Raw genomic sequence first — 19,271 nt, 5'->3', positions numbered from 1 at the left:
GCAAGTGTTAATTATCATTTCATGTATAAAGCACAAGCTCTTAAATTGGTTTTCTCAGTGTATCTGCACTAAGTACTTTTGGGTTGGGATTAGAGTTTCTTCACAAGACCATTACAAATGGGTGTGGAGGAACTGAAGATATAACTGTGTGTATGCACTGAAAGATGTAAGGATATTTTGTAGGAGTAAATTTAGATACAGGTGTGGTTTTGCTTTGTTAAAATTTCTCTTTGTAGATTATAATGAACTGAAAGCAGTGCCAGTCAGAGTAGAAATACAACATACATATAAAACAGAACAAAAATACACAGGGAAGTGACCTGCTGATCCCTCCTTTACTTAAGTTGATTAGTTAGTGTTGTGGTGTCTTCAAATTACACTTGATTTGTTAAAAAACTCAGTTCTCTATGAGAATCTTTCCTTTGAAGTCACATAGCTTCACCTTAAATCTTGTGTGTTTTTAAAATAACAGGATGATTTGGAAGAGGTTAATATTGAGTTGTCACTTCACAAAACCTGTTGTTGCTCAAGTAGTGGCCTTTTAAAAACTGTATTCCTTTACATGACAAATTGTATTAACATTACATTCGCCATATAGTAGTTTTCTCCTGTCTTTAGAGCTTTGTTGGGCTCTAACAACCATCTTAAACCAAGTTTTAGATAGTTTTCGTTTATTCTCACTGACATAAATCTTTGAAACCCTCATTGTCCATATCTTCCTCCATTCTTCCTCATTTATTCTTTTTCCAGTATCTTGTTCCCATACTATTATCAATCCTTCTTTCTCACTTTCTTCTTCCTCTAGATCAAGAAGTAAATAAATTTTTACTCACAGTACCTTTTACTGAATCAGTCATCCAAATGTCTTCATATGACAATAAAAATTGTTCATACTTTGTACGTTCTCTACATTTGTTACATTTCTTTACCCATTCATTAGTCCATCTTTCTAATTGTATGTAATTTAACCATAAAATATTCTTATTCTGAAGAGTTTGTTTCATTTGATCTATCGTTCTCATTTTGCACAACCAATCTTTCAGTCTAATCACTTTTTTTTCTTTAAATAAATCCACATACACTTTCATATTAACAGGGAAATTCTCTTGGACATAAATTCTTTCTATATTTATACCATATATTTAACATTGTCTTTTAAAATGGATTATTAATTTCATTTATTTTATATTTCTTAACCATACCAAATAAATATTTTTCAATATCTACCTGTAATTCTAATGATTCAATTTTCCACCAAATTAACCTTTCTGGATTATATATAATTTCCCCAATAAACTTCATCTGGTTAGCCAAATAATAATTTGTTTATATTTGGTAAACCTATATCCCCTTTTTTGCTGTTTTATACCAATGCTTTTTATTTATTCTAGGTCTCATCCTTTCATTACAATACATGTTGATCATTCTTTGCCAAAATTTCAAATCTTCCTCTGTTAACTGTATTGGTAACATTCTAAATAAAAAGTTATTTTTTCATAAATTTTTCATTTTTATCAATGCAATCCTTCCAAACCAAGAAAGTTTACAATTATTATATTCCTGCAATGTTTTTAATTACATCCTTTAGTTTATTATAGTTATATTCCTTCATTTTTTGAATACAGCAGTGCCCCGCATGACAATGATAATTCGTTCTGTGAAAATCGCTGTTTAGCAAAATCATTGTCGTGCGAAAACTGTTTCCCCATTGGAATGCATTGAAACCCATTTAATGCATTCCAGTGGGGAATGCGAAGACCACCCATAGGGCAGCCATTTTGCGAAGTGCTGATCAGCTGTAAAAATGGCTGTCCTAAGCATTGGTTTCAAAAACATAGGGAAGCCATTTTGCAAAGCCGCCAATCAGCTGTAAAAATAGTTGTTTTGCAAAAAAACAGTCCGCGAAGCACGGACCAAATCATCGTCAAGCGAAAATTGCCCATTGGAATCACTGTTTTGCGAATCGCTATAGCGATCGCAAAACCTCATCGTCATGCAGATTTGTCGTTTTGCGAGGTCATCGTCTAGTGAGGTACCACTTTATCTTTTGCTAAATCTATACCTAAATATTTAATTAATTTACATATCTTAAAATCATGTTTCTCAACAAACTTTTCCTGTTCTGCTTTATTATGATTAAACAACATTATTTCAGATTTTTGCCAATTTTCACATAATCCAGTTATTTTTCCAAATTTTTCCAAATGAATTTTAATTTTATCTATACATTCTAACGGATTTTTCACTGTCAATAAGGAATCATCAGCAAATAAATTTATCTTTATTTTATTCTTTTCCCCCATACCTTCAATTGAACTGTCATTTCTTATTACAATTGCTAGCATTTCAATAATCAAACAAAGCAGAACTGGAGAAAGAGGGCAACCTTGTCTAGTACCTTGGCCTAGGGCTATTTGTTCTGTCATCCCATCATTAACTATTACTACAGAGGTATTCTCCACATACAATTGGTCTATTATCCCCCTAAATTTCTTTCCAAAACCCGAACCCTTTAATTAAATCTTTAATGTTGGCCATTCCACACAATCAAATGCCTTGAATATATCTAATTATAAAATACCTGCCTTTGAGTTATCTTTTTCTATATTATATATATAATATTCAAGACCCTCCTAGTTAAATTCTCCATTTGTCTGCCATTTAACAACCCATTCTGATCCTCTTTAAAGTATTTTGTAATAAACGTACTCATTGTATTCACAAGTATTGCAGTAAACATCTTTGCATCTTGATTTAATAATGAGATAGGTCTATATGAGCTTGAGTCTGTTAAATCTTTATTGGGCTTTGGAATAAGAGTTATTAATGAATGCTTCCAAGAATCTGGTATTCTCTCTCCTTCCAGTATCTCATTGTAGAGCATTTTTAACTTAGGGATCAATATTGATTTAAAAGTTTTAATTTTTAAATAATCCCTATAATCTCTTCCTCTTTTATCTCTTTATCTAAGTCTTTTTTATTATTCTTTGATAGTTTACTCTTTATTGTACATTTTCTTTAATATATTCTGTATCTTCTTGCGATGCACTGTTACCTTCATATAAATTTTGATAGAATTCCTGTAGTATCTTTAATTTTTCTTTCATTAAGCTAAAATTCTTTCCTGTTTTATCTCTAATCACTCCGATTATGTTTTTGACCTTTTAGTTTGAACTACTCTAGCAAGAAGCTTTGAATTTTTATTACTATATTAAAAAAAATTCCTCTTAGCATATATCAAGTCCCTCTGGACCTTTTCTAACTCTGCACTTTCTAATTCTTTTCTTTTTGCTTGAATCTCCAACAATTTTTATTATCTCTATCTCTAAAATATTTACTTTCTAAATTCTTTAATGATTCTTCTAATTTTTTGATATTTTCTCTCTCTTTTTTTAGTCTACAGGATTATTTTATTGCAATTCCTCTCATAATTGCTCTCATAGTGTCCCATAACACTCGTATTGTATTACCACCTGCTTCATTAATTAACCATATTTCCAGCCATTCTTTCTTAAATCTATCCACAACCTCTGTATACTGAAAATATTGGAGTCTATTCTCCATCTCCTAGCTTCTCTAAAGTCCTTCTTTACTTTCATCTCCATCACCATCAGTGTGTGATCGGTTATTTTTGTCACATCAATATTCATGTCTACTACTTTTGAAATTAAATTTTGCTATATGAACATAAAATCTATTCTAGAATGACTATTATGTACAGAAGAATATGTAAACCTTCTTTCATCCCCCTTCAGTTAGCTCCATAAATCTTTTAAATCTGTAATATTTAACATCTTACTCAAGATGGTACCTCTTTTATTCATCTTTTTTACATACAGATTTATCCTTCACCTTATCCAGAACCATATTGAAATCTCCTGCCATAATCACATATCCTTTCCTAACCTTCTCCATCTCTTTAATCACAGTTTTATAAAATTCACCTTGATTCGTATTTGGTGCAGACACATTTACTAATGTATAATATTCTTCTCCCATTTGACCCTGAATTATCAAATATTTGCCATTGCTGTCTTTCATTACTGCTTTTACCACAAAGTCACAATGTTTAGATATTAATATTGCTACCCTGCTAGATTTAGAGGTCCCAGATGTTTTTTCATAAATGTGAATATTTTGTAATTTCAGTTCATTAACTCCGTCCTTTAATTGATGTGTCTCTTGTAGATAAATAATATCAACTTTACTTTTCTTCAATAGTAATTATATCTTCCTTCTCTTTATTACAGACCCTAGGCCTTTCACATTTAAAGTCACTACCCTTATGTTTTTCCCCATATAGGTTCCATATTCTATCTCTTATTTGGTCCCTTTGCGTATCTCACACAACATAAGCAAAACCAAAAACATCTTTAAAATTTCACCTACAAATAATTTCCTATCCCTAAGTCCCTTCGCTACATACAAACTGTTTTCCTCCCTCCCATTTCTCCATGTCTCACTAGAGTTTCATGCAGGCTCTGGGAGGGAGGGAGATGCCAGCCACACCAGTTTGGACCCCAGCCAAATCCCCATCCCTATTTCACCCCACCTCATATAACTATCTCTCTCTATATAACTATAAACTTCTCTTCTTCTTTCTACTGCCCCAACCCAAATAAACAATCCAAAACAATAATACAAAAACCCCAAACAAAGCCCAAACCCGAAAAAGAGAATAACAATAACAATAACAACAATCATAATCATAATTATAATAAAAAGGAGCTACAAAGAACCTCCATATTGAAAGAGAATGATTAAAAAAACCAAAAAACCCATATTAAAAAAAGAAGGAAGATAATACTCTGATAGTTGCAAAAAGTGACCAATATAGCTACCTAGAAAACAAAACAAAAAATTATTAAGGTAGTATCTTGTTCTGCATTGAAGGAAAAAAAAGAAAAGAAAAAAAGGATCAAAATCCACTAGGGAAAAAAGAAGAAGGGGGGAGGGGAAGGAGACAGCCTTCAAACACCCGATAACGTCCAATTGTCTCTTCCAGTCAAAATATCTTCTTTCAAACTACCAGTCTTTTCAGATCGACTTGCTTGTTCCTTGACTCTCCTTGACTCTCGTCTTCTTGCCAGAGCCCCCACACCATCATCAGACTCTTGTCGTCTTCAAAAGAGTAGATTTTATGTAAGATTCCATCTTTTTTTAAAAAAAAAAACAGGATGGCCCCAGTTGTATCTCTTGCCATTCTTGGTTAAAAATGAATTGGTGGGTTTCATCGTTCTCCTCCACTGTATGGTTTCACACTTAAATCCTGGTAAATCTGAACTGAATTCAATCCATAAACTAGCAGCTCTGGCTTTTCATTAATTACCTTAAGAAACTGTTCTTTCTTGACATAGTTAAAAAATTTCACTATTATGGGTCTTGATTTCTTTCTTCTAGGATCTCCAACAAAATGTATTCTCTCAATATCCTCCTCAGCCAAATGTTGGGAATTCATGATAGAGTTAATCCAGTCTACCAGTTTGAGTTTCAGATCAATTTGTTTCTTGTGTTCAAAATTCATTATTCTGATATTATTGTGTCTTGAATTATCTTCCAGATAGATGATTTCCCCCCCTCAATTTATCTACCTTCTGATGTTGCTTTTTCTCTTCACCTTGAAAATCTTCCAATTGTTGTATCCTGCCCTCTGTTTTACCTAGGCTTGTCTTAATATCTGCCATTTCTCCCTGGATTTTTTGTATATCCTTTCCCATCTCTTGGTTCCCTTTTATTAAAATGTCCATTTTAGAGAGAACTTGTCGCAGTTGTCCCTCCACCCCTTTTACAGAAGTAGCTAGCTCTGAAAAAATTTTTCCATGCTGACTCCAGTAGAGCTGCTCAATGCGGTAGCGCCTCCCTCTTCTGTTCCAGCAACTTCCTGAGTTTTCTCTCTAGGAGCTTTGTTAGGAGCTTTGTTAGGAAGGGGCTGTTCCTCCTCCACTTTTTTTAAAGGGGTAAGACGCTCGAGACTGCAATCTGATGGTTTATGTTATTGTTCACGAACCCAGATCTTAACTTTCTTATATCTACGTTTCCTCATATGCAGAGCAGAAATTTATAGCACAAAAAGCCAAGCCGTCTTTCACAGTTCTCTGCCTCTCGACAGTCTCTCCAGCAGTCTCCCCGGGCAAAAGCACATTCTACAGATAAACAACAAAAATTTTACAGTTTAGAAGGCACTTCTATCTTTGCCTGATGCCTTCATATGAAGTTTAAGCACATTTTACACACATTTCAGACAGGGAAAAGGGTATTTATCACCTTTTTACATTCCACGGTGAAGAGATAAAAATTCAGCTGCACATTGCCATCCTGGCGGAAGTGACGTCTGTCTTTTTATTTATTATTTACATTTTTAAAAACATACAATTAGCAAAGCATAATAAACTGATATAATAAAAAGTTTACATTGACAATTAGATTAGATTAGATTAAATTAAAATTGGACAATGGCAATAGATGTTAAATGTATACACTCAGAAGACTATTGAAATGATATAGTTTGGAAAGCTTACCAAAATAGGAAGGTTTTCAGGGATTTCTTAAAATTTTCCCAGGAAAGGGCCAGGTGACTTTCTGGTGGCAGTTCATTCCATAGTAGAGGAGCAACTACAGAGAAGATCTGGTTTCTTCTTTTCTCCTTCTGGGTCTCTCTAGGGTTGGCATCCTCAGCCACCCAGCCTAGGATGCATGGGTAGGATGGGCAGTCTCTCTTGGAAGGAGATATTCTACCATGTACTGAGGTCCCAAATCTTTAAGCACTTTGAACCGGATATGGAAACACACCACTAACCAGTGCAAAGTGGCCAGTTTTGGGGAAATATGCTGGTATTTATTAATGCCCTTAACTAGCCTGGTCACTGCATTCTGGACCTGTTGAAGTTTCCGGATCATTCTCAAGAGCAGCCCCACATAGAGTGCATTGCAATAATTTATTCTTGAGACTACCAAGGCATAGACCAGTTTGATGAGAGACCCACCGTCAAGATAGGGATACAGCTATACCATCTGCCTAAGATGGAAATGGGCTGACCACACCACAGATGCTACCTAGGATTCCATTGATAGCTCTGGGACCAGAAGGATCCCCAAGCTGCAAACTTCATCCTTAGTGAAGAGAAAAGTGAGGGAGTCCCCCCAATATACAAACTGCAAAACCCCCCATTCATAGAGCTGTATAGCCATGGATAGGGAACTTTATGATTCCTGTCATAACTGGGACAAATCTTAATACCAATGGTATATAGGAGATACCTGGCCCTTTGTCCTTAGAGACAGCAGACACAAAGTTACACCAGTAGTATTGTCACTACCTCATCTGTCCCCTCTAAAGATGCCTTCATTATAGTAAATCCAGTTTACTGTCAAGAGCAACCTCAGCACTGTATCCTTTCTATTGAAGGCACGGGGACAGATAATCAGTCACTTTACTTACATTAGAATTGTTTCCATCATTGGCTGTCACTGTTCTCCTACTGGGATCAGCTCTTGATCATTACAGCCACTTCTGAGTGTCTTGGATCGTGGTCCTTCCACCTTGATTCTGATCTTGACCCAACCCAATCTTCACGTATCCCAGCTGAAGTTGCCCAATAAGTGTACTACTCAGATCATACTAGCTATGAGTCCCATTCAGCCTCTTCCTCTTCAGCTGTGGTATCCAAGGGCTCCCCCTGCCCAGACATGGTACTGACTCAGAGCAAATCTACCCAATGGCATATTTCTTTAGACTAGATATTATATAGCCTTCACCCCCAGTGAAACCCCTTATCCTTTGATTGGTTCTGCTAATGTGGTGATGACAACCACTTTGCTTCCTGCACTTCTACAATTGAACAAAGACTATTTTTGTGAAACTATTACCTCTGCCCTCAAATTTCAGGCACCTGCAGAACATATGGGAGACCCAGACCTAATTCTATAATATTGGAAACAGTACCATGCTTTTCCATTCCAAAGTTTTATAGTATGCCTTGGCCCATCAAAGGACACCTTCATGGAGCTTTAGCTATCTTAAAACACTTTAGAGATATAAATGTGTAGAACTGTTTACAGGAAACTTCACAGGGCACTTATAGCTTTCAAAGAAGCCATATAAGCCCCACACAGATTAGACTTAGGTAGGAAAAAAGGAAAGAGGGGTGAAGATCAGTTTTCATGGATGGAAAAACTTGCAGTAAAATGGGCAACCTTGTTTCTATTACAAGATAAATTGAGTGTTATTTCTTATGTACTTCAGAAAGGAACATTGTTTTACACTCATTAGTACAGCAAATGTTAACAAGTAGTTCATTACTTCTAGGCTCTGGTTCTCCATTCACCTGCATCAGGTTATGCCATTACTGGGTCAGCACAAATATGGTTGGAAATCTCACTTCACTCTTTGGATGTCCTAAGTCTCTGATCCTTTGTCTGGAACATTTTGTTGCCTTCCATAGAATGGAGCAGTTATCTGATTGTTACCAGACTCCTAGAAAGTCTAGAAGGTGCCATCCCAATACTTGGTGAAGTGGGTGATCAAAACCATTCCTTCATGTTATTTCTAGAATTGCTATTGTGAGCAATTTCTATATCCACTTTCCTCCATTGAATGCCTGTCCCAAAGATATGTTGGATAGTGACATGATACTAGTTAATTGTATTAATGCAGTACTGTTGAATTGATGTCTGTGCTAGGTATGATACCACTTTGACACAAGAATACTTTTCTTGTCAGCTTGAAACAACTTTTTTCCATCAGTAAGTTTGTTGCATGCCCCTGTATGTGATGCAAAGAGACTACAGTAGATAATTGTGATTATTTTAGTGATAATTTATGCATTCACGCAACCTTCCTTCCATCTCTGTACAGGTGTCCCTTTCCTGCCCTTGGTACTGACTAGATGCATAATCATAGCAGTGATCTTAGAACTGAGAAGGAAGGCACTAGAACACCATAGTCATATATAGCTAGGGAGGAATAGATATGGGGTAGCTGTAAGAAAATTTTCTCTAGAACATTCAAAATAATTCTTTACATAATGTTATTACTTTTGCTTTCCAGACACCTGTATATAGTTTTACTCATCCTGTGAATACACGTGGGATCTTTGAATGTTGTCAGTGATGTATCTAGACAGATTAGTCCCAGGAGATGGATTAACACCAAGCTGTTTCTCAAGAAGGGTTTTACTGAACACACAGGAAAGAAGCTAAAAGTAATAGCAATTTTTAGAAAAACAAATTTTATTAGGAATAATTTATCTCTTAGATGCCAGTGCCTGATCCATACTAAGCATCTGAAATAAAATATTGTTAATAAAATATTGCTTCATATCCCAAGTTTTAGTTACAAAGGAAAAATGGTTTAAATGGGTAAACTTGATATAAGAGCAGAACGTGTGGTGTTCCTAAATGTAGAACACGGTTATGTGGCTGGTGTGGACTATAGATGGGCATGAACCATGGTTCAGCCCAGTTCGGCACCATGCCCATACAGGTGTTCCACGAGCTCTGCACGCCTCCCTCCCCCACCTCCTCTGAGCAATCACCCACTCACCAGCAGCAGTGCACCGCCTCCTCCAGGTGATTGCGCACTTACCAGCCACAGCACCGGCTTCCCTTCCCTGCCTCCTTGATTGATTTGATGATCAGCAGAGGAAGGAAGCATGCTGCTGCCAAGGAGGCAGAGGAGGGAAGCATGCTCTTGTTGGTGAATGGGTGACCACATGGAAGAGGCAGAGGAGGGCAGCACACGGCACCCACGGAACACCTATGCAGGTGCGGAACCAAACCAAACTGCAGTTCATGCTCATCTCTAGTGTGAACTGTAAGTAGCTGGATTCTAAACCAAGGAAGTAATGAAGGGTTGGCTTGTTCAGGGACTTCTGAGTCAAGAAGAGGAATAAATAAGCATGAAGGGAAATTGGGGAAGAGAAGGAAGCTCAAAATACAGCTGGGCAGGGAAGTTGTGCCAACCCTTATAAGTGCTTGAAGTCTGCTAAAAACAGGTACACAACCATGTTTGTGAATGCCCATATGAACCACACTTACAAGGAAGGAACCTCTTTATTCTCATTGCTAAGAATTAACCACCAGTCTTCACATCCATTTACTACTTCTTGTTTGAAATTGAATATCATGGATATTTCTGAAAATGAAAATATTGTGCCAGAATCATACATTCTCAATAAGGTGTGCTATCCTTGAATCAGTAGGAAAAAATATTCTCTGGGAAAATGTGAAAGGTAAAGAAGATAGCATTGCTCTTTTGGAACAGTAATCCAGACATGTGACATAAAAGCTTGTTTCTCTCTACAGTTGTCCATCAGTTTTGCCAGAATTTAGCACAGAGATCACTTCCCAAAATGTATATAAAATTATTATCATGGATTACCAGTGTGTTGATGAACAGACTCTTATTTTCAAAATGGCATTTATTTATTTATTTATTTATTTATTTATTTATTTATTTATTTATTTATTTATTTATTTATTTATTTATTTATTCATTCATTCATTCATTCATTCATTCATTCATTCATTCATTCATTCATTCATTTAGCTTATATGCCACCCACTCTACCCAAAGGTCTCAGGGCGGCTTACAACAATTGAAATACAATAAAAGATAAAACAATTAAAATAGATACTCTAAATTTTATGTTATGTCTGCTTATATATTCAGTATGAGTCTACTTTATGTTTTTTCATGTTTTCAATTATATTCTCAGCCCATTCCTTATGACAATATGGAAACAATCCCCCTTTTATCTACGACTACCCTGCATACCATATACATTTAGTTTTTGCTATTAAATTGTATGTTACAAATACAAGGAAAGGAACACTATATCTAAGCAAAAAGGTAGCTGGGACAAAGTTAGTGCTAAACATAAGCAATTCAATTTTTTTCTTTTGAATGTAGTACTAATTGCAAGTGTTTGAATGCAGTGTTCTATGTTTAATGGGAAAGGAAATAAAGTGCATGTACTGTACTCTATAATCTGTGCTATTTCTAAGATATCTTTATGAGTTGTTCATTTACAGACAGTGTAGGAAATTTGATGAGGGGAAAAAGAGGTTTAAACTGTGGGGACTCCATACAGGAAGTACTGTAAATACTTCAGAACAATAATTAAAGACTAAAATCAACTGTAGACAGAGTAAAAATATTCACCAAACATGTCTGTTCCTAAAATATCTGTTAGTCTTGGTATTCATTCAACATGTGTCTTGAGAAGATTTTGAAATTGAACAGAAGGTAGCAACATGTTGCTACTTCAAATAGATCTATATGCAAATCTTTTATTAGGTTCATGAAAAACTTCAGTCCCAATCAATTATCATTTTTGTTTTACACTATTGTTTGTTTTATTATTTGTTTGGGTGTTTGCCTTTAGCTTGTTCATTGCCCAGCATAGTGCATATACATTGATGAGGTGGCACAGAAGTAAGCAAATAAACATTTTTCAGAGCATTACTTTAATGTATTGGTGGAGATTACTGTTGATAAATCAATATTTTATAGGGGTTGCATATTGATATTTCTTCCACCAATTTTTACACCTCCTTCTCTGAATCTAATTCAGCTTTCCTTATGATATATTTTGTGTATGAACTAAACAGACAGCGAGATAAAATACACTATTTAATGTCACATTTGCCTGTGGGACCCTGGTATGTCACTGGCCATTGTCTGTGAAAAATCCTCCACCGGTGTCACTTCGAACTATTGGTGCTGCCAAGCAACTGCTCTGCTTTGATTTTTAAAATACAGGAACATGAACCAAAGATGGTTGTTGTGTGTTTTTCGGGCTCTTTGGCCGTGTTCTGAAGGTTGTTCTTCCTAACGTTTCACCAGTCTCTATGGCCGGCATCTTCAGAGGACAGCAGAGCACAGAGTGCTGTCCTCTGAAGATGCTGGCCACAGAGACTGGCGAAACACTAGGAAGAACAACCTTCAGAACATGGCCAAAGAGCCCGAAAAACCCCCAACAACCATTAGATCCCGGCCGTGAAAGCCTTTGCGAATACAATGAACCAAAGACCTAAAAATAAGATTAGAGGCACTTTCTTATTCATTTCTTCAGTAGGTAGTGCTTATGTATGTACAGTATAACATATCTTCTTTTATAATTGAATGCTCAGACAAATGTGCTTATGTGTGTGATTGTTATGAATCCATATCAATGCAGATTTCATCACTAATCTGTCTTTGAGAAGCGGATTTTCTTCCATTTTTTTCATAATCAAATTGAACCCCTCTTTCCTATTCAAACACTTGATTGCTCCTTAGATTTTTCTCTTCCTTGCTGTTGTTTCTCTTTTGCATCACTTTTGCTTCCTATAGAGCTGTCTGTACTCCTGCTGTTTCATGTATGCTGACTTTTTTTAAAGAAAAGAAAAGCCGTTAGGTATTTGTACAAAATTCAAACATAAAGATGGGATAATACCTTTATGATACTACTAAAATGTCACAAACATAAGCTAACTTTTGAGCCCACTTGGGTCTTCATTAGGCTGGTCACTACAGAGCTGTGAATGGTGCAGGGGAAAAAATTCCGAAAATCATGGCCAGATATCCTGGCCAGGTTCCTATGTTAAAAGTAAACATGGACTTTTTTGAGAAGTGCCTCTTTACCTGGCTTGTGCAGAGCGATGACCTGATCATACAGTAAATGTCCATGTTTTCTCAATAGTATTCTAGAGATGGAAAAGTACTGGTGGGCACCCACTTGGAGGCAGCAGCCTGGCTTCCCTGCCCTGCTTTCTTCAGGCACGGCCCCTGAGTGGGCACCTGCTGGAGGAAGTGGGGCTTTAAAGCACCAAACACCTGTTCAGCCATTAACAAACTAGCAGAAACCACCAAACCAGCATTTCAAAGGGGGTCGCTCAGCACAGGTTCAACCCCACTAGTGTGAAGGCATGGAAGACTCAAAACAACAAATGTCTACAGTTATTTTAGGTACACCTATGCATACATAATGTATAAACCAATATGTAGGTATAGATGTATCTAGAATAACTGAAAATATCCCAATTAGGGGTTTTATGTAAAATAAACTGAAATGTTAACCTTGTTTATGAGTAAATGCTACACTGTGGAAATTACTCCATGGAAGTTTACACTCACACAGGGATAAATATCACAGGTAGCATATAATTGCTAGCTGTGTGTCGCGGTATATTGCCTTATATTCTAAGAATAAATCTGAGAATGCCTTGTACATCATAAGTAATATAAACTTTGCAAATTCCTTTTTATGTTGATTGAGCTAATAGATTACTCACACTGCCATATGGATTTTAAATCCTGTCTCATTCACAAGAAGATTGCATAACTAGTGTATTATTTTGTAAAGCAAAGTTCACCAGGTTCTTCTAAAGAAAGCTAAAAGTTAGCCAAATGTAATGTTAGTGTTGCGTTCTCAGGAGTGGTAAAAGAATATCTAACAGGCATTTGTAATTTTTGCAGGTAATAGCTCTAGCAGATGCAGCAGAAGAAAATCAAGCCAGTATGTTCCAGGCATTCACAAAGTTAAAAAGTGCAACCCAGCTGGTAATTCTGCTAATCAGCTTGTGGCAGAAATTGAGTGCTGACCAAGTTGCTATTCTGGAATCTGCATTTTTACCATTAACACAGGATAATCAAGAGCTGGTAAGAATCTGCTTCATTTACTTAAAATCTGGAAAAACGTTAAATGAGTTCCAGCATGTTCTGTGAGAAGTAGTGATTTTTTTTTTCAGAGAATCCTTTTAGGTATGAGACAGGCATTTCAAATGTTTTGCTGATCTGTACTTAATATTATCCTCTTTTGGCCATTTCAGCTGTAATTTCTCCTTGGATTGACTTTATGTGTATCAGGATGTTCCTGCTATTAAGGAAAGAGCAGCATGCTGCTTCAGGCACCAGATATGGGACAATACACAAGGGCCACTCATTTTCAGTTATTTTTGTTGAGAGGGAGGGGGCACAATTTGTATCCCCCCCCCGAGAAATAGAATACCATGTCCAGTTCTGATGTGCTTGTAAAATCATTTCCTAATAAATACAAATATCCACAGTTTATGTCTGGGTGTAATGGAAATTAATTATTTCTGCTAACCTGAGAGAATATAGAAAGAAAATGTCTTTCATTTTCCACTAAGCAAGTGCCATCCTGGCCATTCTAACAGGATACGTGTTAGACAGAAAGGCAATTTGCAGGTAGGGTGGGGTATAGAGAAAAATTGCTAAGGTAGAGAGAAGAAGAAAGGTACCACAGAGGGAAGGAAACAGGCACAAGATTGTTAATTTACAATTTGAAAAAAATCTACCTGTAATTCAAGTGGATTGTCAAGAATTTGGTTGCCAGCAGGTATTTAAAAGGTGTATTGTCAAATACTATGTTCTAAGAAAAAGACAATGTCAGGAAGATGAAGTTGCTGTGTTCCAGGAAGAGAATGGCACTAAAAGGAGGTGGCAAACTTAAATTTATTATTATGGTAACCATAGGTGAGCAACGTTAAATATACAAGATTAAAATACAATAGCTAAGCATATAATATTTACAGTCAAAACAAATAAAAGTTGTGGTTGAGTGTGTGAATTCCTAATCTAGTCAGTGCAGTGATTTAGTCATCTGTTTTCTTACTATACATGCCACTGCACAAAATTTTGCAATTGTGGTTCTAAAGGTTGAAAGGCTATAACCTTTCCTTGAGGAATCAGAGAGAAATTTAAAATTTGTCATATCTACGTACCTAGATAATGTTTTAGAATTGGAGACATAAGTAGATTACAGAAATCTTTATAAAATGTTCAGTAGACTAGGGCATATTCCACAGTTTCTATCATGCCTAGTTGGCCGGGAAAAAATGTTGGTTGTAAGGGATGTGTGAATGTCTTCCCTCTATACAGGCTGAAGGCAAAGTAATGAAATGGGCCAGGGAGAAAAACTCTCTGGTGTCTGTTGTTGTTGAGTGCCGTCAAGTCAGAACCAACTATAAAGACCCCACATAAGGCTTTCAAGATAAGTGAGATATTGACCAGTTCCACTCCCCAAGAGTTTCTGTGGCTAAGTGAGGAGTTGAACCCTGGTCTCCAGAGTCCTAGCCTGTTATTCTACCCACTATACCAGAGGTTGTCAACCCCCGGTCCGCAGCCCAGTGCCAGTCTGTGGCCTGAGCCAGACCGGGCTGCGGAGACAGACCTCCCACCCCCTTGCATGCACTCCCCTCCCTGCAGCTGCTTTGTGCACGTGTATGCCAGCACTGGCGTGAGTGCTCCCCCACCCCTTCACACATGCACGGGTGCATGCATGAAGGTGTGGGCAGGTGCATGGACGGGCGCTTCTGCGCATGTGCGAACGGGTGGGGGAGTGCACATGGTGCTGCTGTACTCCCCCACCACTTTGCAAATGCACCCGAGAGTGTGCACACATGCACCCAAGAGACCATGTGCGTGGGTGCGTGCCCCGCCTTCCTCAGAGGCTCAGACGGTCCACAGTCCCAAAAAGGCTGGGGACAGCTGCACTACACCACATCTTTAAAGGATTTCCCTGTGTTCTCTGACATCTTCCAAGTGATTGTACCAAACAAAAAGTGTGTACACCAACAGGCAGCAGTGCCTAGGTATTAGAAAATACAGTGGTGCCTCGACTTATGACCATAATCCATTCCAGAAGATAGATGTAAATCGAAGCACCATTTCCCATAGGAATGTATTGAAATATGATTAATCCGTTCCGGCCAAAGGAAAAAAAATCACCAAAAAAAATCACTCCAAGACTCATTGGAAACGGCGATTAATCCCCTCTGGCTGAAGGGGGGGAGAAGAAAAGCAATCAAGCATGCAAGAACCATCGGAAATGCACAGAAAACAAATGGAGCAGATCGGAAATGCACAGAGAACAAAGGGACCAGGTCAGAAATGCAAAGAAAATGAAGGAAAAAGCAAGGGAAGCATGCAAGACCCATCAGAAATGGGGAACCCCAAAATCAACCAAACCCCCCAAGACCCATCAGAAAAGGGGGGAACCCCAAAATCAACCAACCCCCCCAAGACCCATCAGAAATAGGGAAAAAAACCCAAAAAGCAACCAAACCCCTAAGACCCATCAGAAATGGGGGGGGGAGCCAACAAACAAACAAATCCCCAAAGACCCATCAGAAATGGGAAAAAAACCCAAAAATAACCAAACCCCCCCAAGACCCATCGGAAATGGGAAGGAAACCCCCAGAATCAACAAAAAAACCAAGACCCATCAGAAATGGGGGGAAATGCCAAAAAACAAACAAACAAAAAAACTCAAGACCCATCAGAAATGGGGGGGAAAACCCAAAAAAGCAACCAACCACCCCCAAGAACCATCCGAAATGGGGAAGAACCCAACAAACAAACAACCCCCCAAGACCCATCACGGCACAGAAACATAAACCCCCCAGCCCAAAACCATGCTGCACCTAAAACAGTATTTAGAAATAAAAAACAGCACCTTACCTTACCTAACTGGCAGCCAGAAGCCTCCCTGCAAATACACACACACACACAGTCACTCAGAAGCAGAAGCGAGGCAGTCCCAAGCCTCCGACTACGACGCAACACTCTCTAACTGCTGGGGCGACAGAGCTACAAAGAAGCAGCCTTGTCGCCACCTATAGTTAGCAATTGAATTTCCCGCCTTTTTTCCTTGCCTTTTTCTGTTTGAATGTTGAAGCTGTGGTCGCAAGTAGAAGCAAAATTTTGCAGTCGAGGCACCACTGTAACTATAATGTGCATACTGATTGAATCCTGAACAGTAAGAATGCCAAGAGCAGCAAACTGCAGCATGGCATACCTAGTACTGTGAACAGTGTGTGCCATTCTCTCTGATTTAAAGGGGACTTCAGGGAATGGAAAGTTGACTTGAAGGAAGATAGGTTTTTTTGCAGGTCTAGGTTCCAGGCTTGAGCAGTATGGATTGACAGTGTCCCCTGCATGAGAGAACGTTCTCTCATTGGGCACACTAGTTGGTGGGCAAGCCTACTGCCACCTTGGCCAGATGTTTCCAGACTTCTTCTCAGCCTGATAAGACAAGGGATTGGTCTTTTTTGGCTTGCAGGGCTCCTGCATATTCACCTCTACCTCTGCCTGTGCCATGTTCTTCCTCTTGGGTGGTGTCTCTGGAGGACAGGCCCCTGGCATGCCTGTCAAGACAGTGTTCCAGGTAGCTTGCCCTGTTATTGCAGGGGTGAGGGATGTAGACTCTAAAAATTCAACTGCTGGTTTGGGGTACTGTGAACATTGTTAATTTCTTCCTGCTCTTTGTGACCTCTCAGTGTTAGCTGGACTATTTTCACTAGGTGGTGCTGCATGTGATGGAAAGTTGGCTAGCATTGCCTCTCTTGTTGCTGCTTAATATTCATTGCCCACTGTTTAATCTGAGGGTTCAAGAGGGTTGCTGGAAAGTACTCCTTCTTTCACAAGGAGGCAAATCTGTACTGGAGCAGGTCCTTGAGCTTGCAGGCCGGGACCACCACCTCACCTTGGAAAAAATGCTGCTCTCCTCCTGTGGAATCCCTCATACACCTAGACTGTCCCTTCATTATGCCCTCCATCATGCCAATCAAGTCCTAGAACACTGGAATCACCTAAAATAAGGATGGCTGTATCCCCACTAAACAGCTGTGCTGCACTCACAACACTTCAGAGGACGTAGCCCACTTGATCCATAATGCCCCACTCTTCTTTGCCCCGAGGGGCAGCCACACCTATGGAAGCCTCCAGTGCCAAATCATAGAGTGCCCTTGGCTGCTCCAGCACTCTTTCAAGGAGTTAGAAAGTGGAGTTCCATCAAACTGCCATATCCTAGATTAGGTGATGAAGTGCCAATCCCAATTTTTCTTGCCTCGGCTGCAACAGCTCACTGCCCTAGACAGACACTGTGCCTTGCCTCCTTTCTGGCTCATTTAATTATATTAGCTATGCATGTGTTTTCCACACACTTCAAAGCACCCCAAACTACTAAAATTATAGTATGGCTATACACCAGACCCCTTTCATCTTCCCAGCCTGCAGTGTCGCCACTATGTTTGCCCCATTGTCTGTGATAAACAGACCTTGCTTTTCTGTAGTGAGACTCCATCGCTGTAACAGAGGCTCTGGAATGTTATGAGCTGTCTGACTCGCCTCCATCATAGCCACATTCAGTAGGGGCCATCTGTATCCTGCCCTTGTGTGTTGCCCCATGCCTGATGCCTCTACCTCCCACCAATGTCCGGTCAGGTAGAGATAGGCATGTTCTGCACCTGAATGCTCCAGATGTTACTTGGAATATGTACCACCTGTGCCCTGGCCATCTTCTGCTGTACCACTTGCCTGACACTTCAATAGAAATCTGGCACTATCCTGTGGCTAAGGATCATTTCGGATTGCAATTGGTAATCAGGTGCCAGTTCTGCTGCAAACTTATGGAAAGCAGCATTCGCCACTAAAGAGAATAAATTGGTCATCTAGGACTGTAATCTCCTCTAGGCAACAAATAATCCTGGCATTTTTACATTTGCAGAAGGTCTTTTCCTGCACCTCTTGCGAGCTCCTCCAGTGCATGCACTCAGCCATGCAAGCATCTTGCAAACTGTTGACAGTGCTTCCAGATTACCGTATTTGCCGGCGTAGAAGATGATTTTTTGGCCCTGAAAAAATATTGCCTCCAAGTGGGGGGGGGTCGTCTTATACGCCGAGTGCACTTCCAGCAAACCCTCCCTCTCTCCCAGCGAAGTCACTTACCTGGTAGTAAGACCGAGTAGACCTAGCCCGCTCTTCCTTGGTAGCCTGGGAACAGCTGACTCTAGCGCCGAACAGCTGACTGTCGGGAACCAGCAGAGAGGCGGCAGCCATTTTGAGATGTGACCACATGGCTACTGCCTCTCAAAATGGCTGCTGCCTCTCCAAAATGGCTGCCACCTCTCTGCTGGTTCCCGACAGTCAGCTGTTCGGCGCTGATGCTGTCCTTCTTCCAGCAAACTCTCGCTCTCTCCCAGCGAAAGGAACCAAAAGCGGCAAAACGAACTCTCCCCATGATGCAGCCAAAGCAGAGTCACGCATGCGGAAGAGAGGGTAGTCTTATATGGCAAGTATATAGCAAACTCTACATTTTGAGTGGAAATGTTTGGGGGTTGTCTTATACGCCCAGTCGCCTTATATGCCGGCAAATACGGTATTAACTTCTTGGGCGCTCTAGCTGTTGACTGCATATCCCTAACAGGGATTCCTAACCTGTCATCACTACTAGTTCTAGCAACTGGTGGGGCAAATGCAGCCAGAG

At 39.1% G+C, this 19,271-nt stretch overlaps 1 protein-coding gene across 4 annotated transcripts in view; it reads left to right on the top strand.

Annotated features, from left to right (window-relative positions):
- The window catches only part of BBS9 (Bardet-Biedl syndrome 9), a 381,302-nt gene that overhangs the window by 168,883 nt on the left and 193,148 nt on the right, over positions 1 to 19,271 (top strand). For all 4 annotated transcript variants that reach the window (XM_073003801.2, XM_073003799.2, XM_073003802.2 and 1 more), the window contains exon 19: positions 13,460 to 13,642. In XM_073003801.2, the coding sequence (XP_072859902.1) occupies positions 13,460 to 13,642 (183 nt within the window). The remainder of the gene's footprint in view (positions 1 to 13,459; positions 13,643 to 19,271) is intronic.

The sequence above is a fragment of the Pogona vitticeps genome, chromosome 6 (genome assembly GCF_051106095.1).
Source record: "Pogona vitticeps strain Pit_001003342236 chromosome 6, PviZW2.1, whole genome shotgun sequence".
NCBI classification, from domain to species: domain Eukaryota; kingdom Metazoa; phylum Chordata; class Lepidosauria; order Squamata; family Agamidae; genus Pogona; species Pogona vitticeps.
The sequence above is the reverse complement of the archived record's forward strand: the minus strand, read 5'-3'. Positions and strand labels throughout refer to the sequence as shown.